The sequence below is a fragment of the Hylaeus volcanicus genome, chromosome 7 (assembly GCF_026283585.1).
Source record: "Hylaeus volcanicus isolate JK05 chromosome 7, UHH_iyHylVolc1.0_haploid, whole genome shotgun sequence".
Taxonomy (NCBI): domain Eukaryota; kingdom Metazoa; phylum Arthropoda; class Insecta; order Hymenoptera; family Colletidae; genus Hylaeus; species Hylaeus volcanicus.
This window is the reverse complement of record NC_071982.1, coordinates 996,957-1,009,289: the sequence shown is the minus strand read 5'-3', so window position 1 is coordinate 1,009,289 and position 12,333 is coordinate 996,957. Positions and strand designations below refer to the sequence as shown.

At 31.7% G+C, this 12,333-nt stretch overlaps 4 protein-coding genes across 5 annotated transcripts in view; 1 reads left to right on the top strand and 3 right to left on the bottom strand.

Moving 5' to 3' along the window:
- Nucleotides 1–206: 206 nt before the first annotated feature.
- LOC128879785 (required for meiotic nuclear division protein 1 homolog) lies at nt 207–5,519 on the bottom strand. The gene is made up of 5 exons (XM_054129247.1): nt 4,934–5,519; nt 4,686–4,800; nt 1,036–1,255; nt 604–961; nt 207–519 (listed from the first exon to the last, which is right to left on the bottom strand). The coding sequence occupies exons 1-5, from the start codon at nt 5,228–5,230 to the stop codon at nt 358–360; spliced, it is 1,152 nt and encodes a 383-aa protein (XP_053985222.1). The 5' UTR covers nt 5,231–5,519; the 3' UTR covers nt 207–357.
- Nucleotides 1,292–4,405, bottom strand: LOC128879783 (glutathione synthetase-like). The gene is made up of 3 exons (XM_054129242.1): nt 2,750–4,405; nt 2,260–2,666; nt 1,292–2,182 (listed from the first exon to the last, which is right to left on the bottom strand). The coding sequence occupies exons 1-3, from the start codon at nt 3,379–3,381 to the stop codon at nt 1,758–1,760; spliced, it is 1,464 nt and encodes a 487-aa protein (XP_053985217.1). The 5' UTR covers nt 3,382–4,405; the 3' UTR covers nt 1,292–1,757.
- Nucleotides 5,520–7,135: 1,616 nt separating the features above from the next.
- LOC128879786 (uncharacterized) lies at nt 7,136–8,537 on the bottom strand. The gene is made up of 3 exons (XM_054129248.1): nt 8,249–8,537; nt 7,967–8,068; nt 7,136–7,849 (listed from the first exon to the last, which is right to left on the bottom strand). Exons 1-3 carry the CDS (start codon nt 8,384–8,386, stop codon nt 7,514–7,516), a joined length of 576 nt encoding a protein of 191 aa, XP_053985223.1. The 5' UTR covers nt 8,387–8,537; the 3' UTR covers nt 7,136–7,513.
- Nucleotides 8,538–9,231: 694 nt separating this feature from the next.
- The window catches only part of LOC128879776 (uncharacterized), an 18,079-nt gene continuing 14,977 nt past the window's right edge, over nt 9,232–12,333 (top strand). The window contains exons 1-2 of one of the 2 annotated variants that reach the window (XR_008457693.1): nt 9,232–10,686; nt 10,855–11,860. The gene's annotated coding sequence lies outside the window, so the exon portion shown is untranslated. Of the gene's footprint in view, nt 10,687–10,854; nt 11,861–12,333 lie in introns of those variants that run through there. The other variant, XM_054129232.1, reaches the window with a different exon arrangement.

Sequence of the window (12,333 nt, the reverse complement as noted above, 5' to 3'; positions counted from 1 at the left end):
TGTCGTCGTTGTTTGTATCCTGTATAAATGTCGAATATTAGTATTATACCTAATGAGATTCTCAAATGTTTGTCTAGAATTTTTATTATTTAGGAAGTAGATTATTTAAACTAAATTAAATAATACTCTACCAATATGATTATTAATTTTTCTTATTCAATAATTTATACTTTAATACACTGCCTGTTATAATCATGATAATAAACAGGTAGATAATTAATTAACAAAAAATGATGTTACATTTCATATTAAAAATGTAAAATCAACTTACATGGTATTAATTTTATTATAACGAATATTTACGTGATTTATACATAGTAATAACTATTTGAACCTTTGATTGGTTTTTATATACTATTACGAAAAATATTTATCAATATAATGTAATATTTCAAATGCAACTTCAACCATGATAAGAATGATTATCATCCACTCTAGACGAATATGATGACGATCGCTTAAATGCGAAGACAAAATTCCTACGAGTTCCACGCAATGATTTATTTTTTCATTTATGACCTATAGAATAAAATGAAATATAGATTTACATTTTATATACAATAAATGCTATTTAATAAACTCCATTAGGTTTCTTTAACTTACTCTTGTACGCTTTGTAATGTTAAAATAAGCACAAGTCTGTTGATACAGAATCGCTAAATCGTCTCGTTCCCAATAGAAGTCAGGAGTATCTAATAAATCTGAGCTTAAATTAATCGAATGTCGCAATGCAAATAATTCTCCTTGGTTCTTTAATACCTCACGTTGAGTCATTTTTAGTTTTCTGCCGTATTTTAAATCGTCAGTAACAAATTCTACAGAATGTATGTAATTATCTAAAGATGCTTCCCATATCCCTAATTTCACTGATTGAGCCATTGCATTCGAAAATGTATATTTATCTAAATTTGTTGCAGTCAATGCTAACATAATGTGACCGTTCTTTATATGACTACGTTTTCTGTAAAGTATTAAAAGAATGAAAAATTGAAAAATAGTAAACCTGTAAATCAATCTAATTTTGTATATTATTACCCCATATCTGCATAACTATAGCTCATCACTTCACTTTCAGACTGTACAATGTTTTCAAAGTAACGATTATCTTCGTATTCTTTTATAAATTCCAATATGTTTGAACTTTCATAGGTAGAGATATTCCACATCACTATGGCACCTTCTCGAAAAAAGAAGATTTCTCTTGGTTCAGTTTCTATTTCATACTTTGCTACTGCATGTATAACATCTGGTAAAGCTGCAAACATAATCTAGATACAGTGCTACAGAATAAGTCAACACTTACCAAATACTTAACATCATCATCTTCAAATACATTAATATTGGTTTAATAGTAGATGATATTAAATTACAGAGAAAAATGAAATTACAATACTTTGATGTGTAAAATGTATATTATTTTATTATTATTCATGCCCCAGTACCTATATTTTATAATCTTAGTATATTTTAACAGTTTCATATCGTATTTATTGTAATTATAGTTTTTGCAATCATTTGTTGAAGATAGTATAACAAATTATCACATAAAAATAGGAAATGCAAATTATATTATGATCTATATAATATAATATTATTAATAATCTAATAATATTTTCGTTGTTAACGAAAACCTTATCGAAAAAAAAATGCATAACAGTAATTATTAAAACAATAAAATAAACTAATATAAACGACCTGTCCTTAAACTATTCTAAAAATATTACTTATAATGTTCCTGTAATATGTACAAATATTTTTTAATCTATTAGAAGTGGACTATCACATGCACCTAATCCTGCCGCTACACCACCCTCGTTAGCAGTAGCTAATTTTGTCCTCAACATATGACCACCTTGTTTATTCACATACACATTATTCTCATCGGCAATAATAACGCCAAATATTCCTAACTCAGAAACTAATTCCTGTGGTTTTATATTAACGTTGTCTCCCGGTCTAATCATATAGCTTTTATGAATCGGAGGATGAATTTTATCCATAAGAATCCAGGCTACCCTGTCTTGTTTATATTTTACAGATTCTAAGAATTCTTTTATATCTGATCCGTATTTGTTATTGCAACCTCCTTCTCGTTGAGGCTTTAGTACAAAGCGATGCGGATCTGCAATCCCCATTTCTATAGCAGCATTTCCATGATCGTTAAAGTCTAATGCATAAAGTTCTACACAAAACAGTATGACATAATGTTTTATCGACATATTTCAATATCATTTGTACTGTACAAAACAATTCGCTTACCAGTGAATATTTCTTTAATTTCAGCACATGCCTTTTCATTTTTTAGATATTTACTGATGACACCATGCTTTGCAAGGGCTTGTTGAACCTTTTTGGTTCCTGCTAAATGATATTGAATAGTGGGGCATTTAATAGCTAAAGACTTTTCTATTAACAATCGTACATCCCATTCTTTTCTTGTGTGATATTGTCCAGGTTCGTAACCACATCTATAATATACTACAGCTACGATGTAAGTATCAACTATCAATTCCATTTTGGAACCCAATGTTGCAGTGGCAGCTAATTGTGTTAAGTTTCGACGTATGACTTTAATATTTGGATTTTGCTTCCTAATTTCAAATTCGTGGAAGCGTTGATCGCATATATTATATGTAATGTCTTCAATAACAAACAAAATGACTGCTCTGTAAACAATTATAAATTGCATTAAACTATATACAAAATACAAATGTTTCTTTAAACGTTTTTTTTTCATTTCTAAACATACTGTGGGTCTCCATAGATATTCCACGCTTCTATTATACTTGAACATATAATTTGTAATGCATTATTTTCTGGAAGATTTTTTATTTTTTCGTGATGCCCAAGTTCTCTTAATACAAATTTATGTAATTCTGTGGAAGCAGGTCCTAACCAACCAAAGCCCGAAGCAATTGTGTTTATTTCTACTTGTTTCCAGCAACAATACGGCAAACAATTCTTCTCCATCTCTTCTTGTGAACAATTTGTTTCTAACATTAAATCTGACCGCAATATACTAAGGGATATTTTTTGTGCTGATCCTCCGTTATCATTTACAATTTTACATATATTGAACAGTTCTTTGGTAAAATTGTCAACTTTTATCGTCTCTTCTAAAGTCTCTTTCAAAAAATTGTAATCCTGGGCAACTCTATGTATAAGTATGTTTAATACTGTTTGAATGTGACACGCATTGTCGAACTCTTTTCTAGGAAATGGAGAGGGCATCAGAATGAATGGTGCAAATTGTAGAATATTTTTGTTAAAATTCGCTTTCGATCTCATACAGAGACCGTGCATAAGTGCCCAATCCTTTGCCTTCTCTATTAATCCTTCTAATTCTTTTTCCGAAGAAGGTAAATCAAGCATGGAGTCCATGATTATTCTTTTGTTGCAGAGTGTTGTTATATGTTATCTTTTAATTAATTTATTTATTTCGGTATTATTTACCAGATTTAGTGATGATCTTTTCAATGAAATTAAATAAATATAAAATGATGAGTATATTACTATAGGTAATATATAAAAATAATTTTAATCTGCCATACTAAAGTGCAGCCTTACTATGTCAATTTTTATGAAAAATAAAATTTTACTTTATCTCTGTTTAACGTTTTTTTACAAGAAACTTCATTTATATGTTTCAAAAACATTTAAACGAATATACGGTTGTGTTGTTTATACATCTCACAATGTATTTTACAACGCTCTTTGAATCACTTCATGTTTGTTCTATCACTATTAATCTATGTACATATGTATGTACGATTGAGCCTCATCATTCGGATATCATGTGCGAAATTAAACACAGAAAAAACCATGTGATTTGATTACGTACGAATAACAATTATTGTCCACAATAACTGCCATATTGTTTTTTTCTTTCTTACATTAAACCGAAGATCATAGAAATCAAGCATACATGGAAACATTTCTAATAATATACGAAAGATATCAAATCGTCGCTGATATAATTAATGCAAATTTTCAAACATAACCTCACTGTAAAATTTCTATTGTTTGAAATAAAATAGAGCATGCATATCCTTTTCTTCACTTTGGTAACCTTTAAATAAATGTGCAGCTAAAACACTAAATAACATTATTGTAACAGCACGTTGTAAGTATGCAGAATCAATTATGTTCTCTACCTGAATGATAAAGTACAAAGTTTTGAATTTTTTAAACATTTAACCCTTTGCGGTTTTATGTCGAATGAAGCTCTACAAAAATGTATCAAAATGTATCGAAATGTAAATTTTATCCTGTTTCGTTCGTGCTTTAACCTAAATGTGAATTTGAATATTTACATTAAGGTTAGGTTTCACTGACTTCAACCAATTTGAAATATATCGAACGTCTGATTTAACTGTAACGATACTTAAGGTAGGAAGATACTTTATACTCACTGTATTATTCTAATAAGAATTTTCTCTAACATAATTACAGTAAAATCTCATTTATCGGAACATGTCTGGGTACAAGGCAGTTCCGAAAACCAAGTAGTTCAGATAATAGATTAAATATTAGTAGGCTGCAGAGTTTTATGCATTTATAGGAAATTTTCATGTGCAAGAAACTACAAAATGCATTAAAATTGAGCATTCAAATCTGAACAGCATTTTTGGCCAACTTAATAAATGTACTACCTTAAATTTATGAAATATCTGTTTAAAACTTACAGCTAGTTGTTGAAGATATAGTATCAGGTACATATAAATTTTGTTCCAATAGGGCCTGCACCAAACCTTCAAGGTCGTATTCCTCTGCAGTAGTTAGTGCTAATATGTTCCATTCCTGTAAACAAAAAAAAGTGGTTAGTTTAAATTTATCAAACAATTACAGTTTATTTATTTATGTAGCAAATCTTACAGAATTTCACTATCGTTATTGATAAATATAAGCTTTCTATAACTTAGTAATTACTTACTCCAATACGATCTTCGGTGGAAATTGGTTTTTGTCGTTTCTTCGGCCTCTTTTTTAATTGAAGAGCCGAATAATTCACACTGCTTGCAGGTAACTCTACATTAGGTTTAACACTTTCAAATTGAAGTTTGGTGATGTGTAAAAGATTCTTATGAGTACATTGCCAATTTAATCTCGTACAGAACGTAGGCTTTATTAGTACTGTATGATGTATGAAAGTAGTATGAATTTTTCTATAGGTATTAAAATTAATTTTGCACTTTGATAAGATGCATTTCTGAATTGCTGGGAAATTCATTTTATTTAATATTGCATTTACTAAATTTGTTTATTATTTATGTATGTAGCAAATGAACGATTCATTAAGATATTTGTGCACTCTAATAAAACTATATGTACACAATTTACAGTAAAATTTGTTTAATATTTGTATTCACTGGGCAAATGACTGTATCACTGTCTAATAGGCAATGTAATGACAAGTGTGAGCAAGTATGCATATAATGTCCAATAATGCGAGCATTGCAAGGTTGAGGTTATGATAGCACCTATCAAAACTTCGCACCATGTGCGCACTGGTGTGTACACAAGCGAGACACGTAACAGTCGCAACAGAGGAGTTACTAGCTAGTGAATTTCTCCGAAAATTACTAGAATCTAGAAGAATCTAAAGACTTGTATTTAGACTAACTGAATAATTCAGTGAAAAATGTCAGAATAGATGAAATTCTGAAATTAAATTACAATGCCTATGAATATTTTGTTTTCTGAAGCGTGTATTTAATTATCCGTTTTTATTGTTATTTAATAAGTACAGTTGTTACTATTTAATTCAATCGAAGTTAGCAGAAAAATACATTTTTGAGACAATTGAACTAAATACAATGAAAATTATGTTTATCCTTACGTATTATATTTATAATATTTCTATTATAGGAAATTATATGTAGTTTCCTTTAACGGAATTAGTATAAATATAAAAATTAAGTTTAAGGAATGGGCTACTGTATAAAGCATACAATATACATGGTATATTCGAAGACATATGTCATAAAATATTTTCATTGTACAACATATTTTCTTCTTAAACGTATGTTTACTCGTTGTTATCACACAGGCAATGGTAGTTGCCTTGGCATAAATGTAAAAAATAGTACAATTATTCAAGATATACAATACTATAACTAATTTATGTAATTGTTAATGTAAAAATATAATTTAGTCTTTAAAATATAGATAAACATCATTAAATGATGATTTTATTAGAAGATCTTTTCTTTTTAAATAAATATAACAGTAATAACTTTGCATTTATAAAAATCTACTACAGCAGAAGCTAATTAATTTTTTAACAAACCATATTATATAAGTACATGGCACATTAATACTGTCTAATACCTGAACTCAGGTACTGTGATAACTTCTATAATCTTTATAACAATAATGTATTATTTCCAACAGTTGCATACACATTATATCAATAGCATTATTGTAAGATAATATTAATGTACATATTCAGTCAACTTTAGGCAGGGTATTGTTTCTTGCATAAAATTATATAAAATCTGTTTCAATATATATTAATACTAATATTGTTTACCCTTATAGAGATAATTTAATGTTATACTATAATATCTATACATACATATAAAACGTTGCGTTATAGCTTTCAAGATTTTGTTATAATGTAATTAATTAACAGGTATATATATATATTATTGTTTAAGAACTTTGTTAAATTATTTTCATCAAAAAATTTAAGCACATTATTTTCAAGCAGAGGTGGTATAAATTACTACATAAGTTTAAACGTAGCAAAAAAGGAGAACTTTATATTTTATATAAATATTAATTTATAATTAACTATTATAATTTAATAACTTCAAATTTCAAATATAATTATATATATATTATATATATCTATAATTCAATTTTTAACACAAAATATGTTGTATCTTTAGCAGTTTATAGAAAGGCTTCATTCTGATTGTTTTAATTGTTCTCTCAGAAAGAAATATATGAGAGTTTAAAAATATTCAAACTTATTGATAAGGATGCATTTCTAGTAAAAATCTGTAATAGCTAGCATTTTAATAAAGTATATTCTATTATGATATGGAATTTCATTATACTGCATAGATACAATTCTCCGAATATGTTAGGAAGACAGTTTCTACCTAACATTACTACTAAACAACAGGAATGTTATTAATCGCGTGGTAGTACATTTATTATTATTGTGTCTCTTGCTTATATATAAATTTTTCAAGATTATAGTTATATTTTAAGATTTCAAAAAAACTATTGTGTTATTCTTTAAGACTGTGTATACTATACACAACATAGTGATATACAATCAAAATATAACGAGCAATCAAGCAAATGAAACATTTAGCTTTTTAAAATATAAAACTTTCATTAAAGATTCTCATACCTGTGTTTAAGAAATATTTTAGTATAATATGTTTGCATACTAAGTAAACACAATTGGAATTTTATAATACCAAGCATTCATGACTAGCATCACATCAAAGGTAGCATTTTAACTTTGGTTGAAATAGTCTAATAATGTTAGAATAAATTACTTTAGGATTTTTTTCATTTGCTTTGCCTGATGTTGCATAGAGTATTGAGCATTTTCTGCTTTCGTAATAAGTGAATCTAATTTATCCAAATGAGATCCCATCTTTTCATTAATGTCTACCTTTTTTGGCGTCGATGGAACAGGTTTTACATTATCCAAGGTTTTTCTGTCATCCAATAATTCTTCTGTCGACTCTTTTTCACTAGTAGTTGCTTCATCATGAATATTTGTTGTTTCGTTGTGATTTCGTTCAGTGATTTTTTCATCAGACGAGATATCCGTTCGAGATCCCACCTTTACTTTTAGTAGAGTACCCAGACTACCACATACAGTCTATAGTTTAATTTTATGAATTACTACTTTAACAACACAAAATTATTTAACAATAATTTGATAGTTGGAATAATTTGGTCTAATGAAATTTGCAGAACATATAATTAACAGTGTTACCTTAAATCTGTTAATTTTTTTCTGTGTTGCATTAAGGATACTATTTAATTCATCTAATCCACCACTGATTCGTTGCGAAGCTTCATCTGAGCTATCCAAATTCTACAAATGATTAAATCTAACGTTAAATAATTACGACTTGTAAATAGTTAAATTATACCACGGCGTAAAAACGATAAATTCTGATAGTGTGTAACAATATCGCGAAGCAATGAATTATGGTACGTTAGTCTTTCGTAGTAGTTTCATAGTATTTTTTCTATTATCACTCAACGTGATTACCTGAATGAGTTCATCATCGTCCTCGTCAAGGCGAATTTCACCCTCTGCACATTCTGTCTCTTTCCATTCTTCTTCGGTAGGTATTGGCAATCCTAGCAATTCTGCTCTTTCGCATGCATGAATATAAGCTTGAGACATTTTATCGAATACCAATTAGTTGAACGCATAGATCACTGCTTCCGAAATTTAACTTTTGCCAATCAGTGACGTCAGGAAGAACTCTAACTCGATCATGCGCAGTTTTCAACGTTAGTAATGTATCTAATACGACCATCAAACTGGCACCTTAGTCGCCCCAACTTTGATTCGTCTAGTCTCTTGGATTCTCTATTTTCGCTCGTTTAGTCGATTCGAATAGGCGAATCAAAGCAGAGAATCCAAGAGAATCGCTCAACAGTTGTCTCTGCTGAGTAATAATAATTTATTGAACAAGGACGCTGAGGTCTACACAATCTGCTAAATGCATCCAATAATAGAAGTAGAAAAGAATTGGGACCAAGCATCGTTTCCTATAGCTACACTACTGCGTGCTCAGCCTTTTCCGATACGCATGCTCAATTTGGAGTCATTAGATGACAGTCTGTCCAGTCTGTCATCTCTGGCATCACCGCTGCCAATGCGCATTATTTCATGCTGCATTTCTTCCAGTGTCGCTCAAAGAGCAGTTGCGATGAGGTTGCTATGCCGCATAGCCCTATGCGTTACGAAATAATGGAAACTAATAGTCTCGGGATAACACACGAAAATATAGTTTAAACGAAAGTCAGATGCGAAACTTTGAAAATTAAAGATTGACAAAGCTGTTGAGATTAACATAATGTAAACACGCGAGCAACGTATAATATGTCCGACGCTGACCGAATCAGCTAACTGACTGTACTGGATTGCTTGCGAAACTATAGTCGAGTGGTGGTTATATGTATAAACTATACAGGGTGTCCCAAAAATGTTGTAACACCTTGAAAGAGGTGGTTCGGGAGGTGATTTGAAACAACTTTTTCCTTAGCGAAAATGTTGTCCGAGGGTTCGTTGAGGAGATATTAACGAAAAACACTGACCAATCAGAGCGCGAGGATGCCGATGGAGCGGTCGCAGTAGCGTATGAGCGCGGCCGCCTAGCGCGTAGCCTACGCTCAACCGGCATATTCGCGCTCTAATTGGTGGAGGTTTCTGTTAATATCTTCTTAAGGAAGCCTCGGACAACATTTTCGCTAAGGAAAAAGTTGTTTCAAATCACCTCCCGAACCACCCCTTTCAAGGTGTTACAACAGTTTTGGGACACCCTGTATACATATACAGCTTAACAGATTCACACAGAAGAGTATACTGTTTACAAAACGATTTTCTTTACGTTCAATAAATGCCAAGGTATTGCCAAGTAATGCAATTTAAATGAACTTTTTCAGCACGCGCTTTTTCATAAGACCTAGCGATTAAAAAAAAAAAAAATTTCAATTTCCGTAAAATTCAATTGAATTAATATTTCTATCGCTTTACTGAACAAGGGAACTACTAAACTCTCTAAACTAGAGAATTTTGTAAGAATCGTGGCTTTTCGTATGAAAAACCAAAATTTTGTGTTTATCCAGAACAATAAGCCCCACATTTTAAATGTAACGAAACGACGTTTCATTTATCAAAACGAAGCGATACTTATTCGCGATTGAAAGAGATAGAAAGGTAGGACTGCCGATACAATTGCACAGATTGCACAAATGGGACAAAAGTTAATTGAAATACTTGGATCAGAGGTTCGTGAAGAAATGACAGTGTTCCGCCTTTTCAAGCGTTAACATTAATACAGTGTGTTCTATTAATACATCACGTCTCGCAAAAAAGGGAAAAGGAAAGGAATCGTATGAGGATTCCTCGTTGACGGTTAGAAATTGACCGAACCGAGTGCGTCGTGATTGTTACCTTAGCATTCGGGGCGAGCAGCAGAAATGGAAGGGACAGGATTTCGTCCAGTCGACTAGAGGGAAATGGGCCAATCACAGCGTAGCAACGGTCGGTGAATCGGGAGAGTTCGGGCACGACGAGGTAACCACGGTCACTGCGTGAAACTTTCGCAATTCGCTTCGGTTCGTCCAGTGGAGAAGGAACGTTCGTCGTGCGATATTATTCCCCGCTGCAGTTTATATCCGTTGTATATAGGCCGCGTTGAATAAATTCGCGATTCTCTTTTCCTCAAATGTCTACGGTGGCACAGGATTCCGTGGCGTCTCTTTGCGGAAACATGCGAGTGATACATCGAGTTTCGACGAAGCCTGTGCGTGACAGTGCTGTCTGACAGTTTAACGCTTCCCCCTGACAACAAAACGACCCCTTTTGGAAACATTTTTACAACACGTTCCAAAGATTTACGGACCGTGAATCGACTGGATTCCAATCTGTACAAATGGATTGAACGATCTCGAGGCTCCAAGGATTTCGTTTGGGTAAGCGTTAGAAACTTTTAACACTAACAGCCTATACATATAGGAAGAGTGTAATTTCGAGGACTTTCTACGTTCGTTTCACACCGACATCGACTAATAACATAGTGTTACTAGCTGTATTAAAAGCCTCGTTTCCTTCAAGTAAACACTTTTCCTTATTATAAGTAGATAACCAACAACATGGTTTCGTTAGTTAAACACTGGAATTAAAAGACTTATGGATAACCTATGGTGCACTAAATTGAGATTTTTTTGTGACACTCGAGAATACTCGAGGATGTACATACATCCTTTTTCAGGTATGTCGCTACGTATTCGTGCACTTTATGTATTTAGTATTTACGTGTTTATATGAAAAGTACCTCGTGGATAATTACATAAGGATCTACGTGTTAACAGAAGAATTGTAAGAATGAACATATTATCGAGCGTTAACAACCATTAACTGTTTGTTCTATCCGTTATACTCTGCAAAAACAAAAAAATAGTACCAGGAACTTAGCTGTTTATTAAAATAAGAACGATTCAGTGCTCGAAAAGAAAATTTGTTTCTTGCGTTAAGTTCTTGCGAGGAGTCTGCTCTATATATGTTAAATCTTGTAAACATTATCGTTTGAAATAAATATATTTACGAAAATCTGATATCTTTTTGATTGTATGTGTCGTCACTCGCTCTTCCTGCGCTTATCTTCGTTTCGATAGCTTTCGTTTATTTTTTCTTTCATTCTGCTAAGTAATGCTCGCAATCAGTGTGACGCGCTGGAAGGTATTGTGACGTAATCGCTTTTTTTTTCTTTTTTTTTTTAAATAGTCAAAACGTAATCAGAGCCTCCCGAAACGATTAATTCGATTGAACGAATTTTCTGTATATTTCTATCGATTGCAACATTTTTCTCATCGGCTGGAAAGTAACAATTTCACGCGTGATTCGTCTAATACAAAGATAACCAGAATTATCTTTATCCGAAGCGATGAATCACATTATCTGACGAGAATTCCTCCAACGGCTACACTCTTTTTTTTCCACAACGGGTATATTTTATTATTCGAGGACCTTTCACTTTGAGCTTCGAAAAACTTTATCATTTGTATCTGTCCTGCGTCTTTATTAAAACGTATAGTTCGACGAGCGTCGTAATTTCAAACTTTAATCATTTTTCGTGTAAAATGACCGGATGGCGGCGGGGGGAGAGGGGGGGCAGGTCGATCTAAAGCGATGAAATAATAAATTGATAGCAATTAGTCCGTTTTATGATTATCTTGATACAACTACTAAAGACGTATAATTGCGAAGTATTCAACTTTGTATATTCAAAAGACTAAACATTGTTTATTTGTGTTCCCTCGACGCTTTGTTGTCTTTTATCTTATGCTACATTTGCTTTCGTTTGCACTTCTGGCATACATCAAATTTGAAAGGTCAGGAGGTTGGTCATAAATCGTATTCCAAATAAAGATTGTGAAATTTAGAATAAGATTAATTGTAAATTATAAATTTATTTTTACTTTCAAGTTTCTCAATGTAACACCGCGCGCGTCGTTCGAGGATATGCGAAGGATATGGAATCTTCTTTTTGTTTACCATTCGTGTTACACTTTTTTTCCCTGGCTTCCCTACTCTATCTCTATATTCTATTATGACATGGA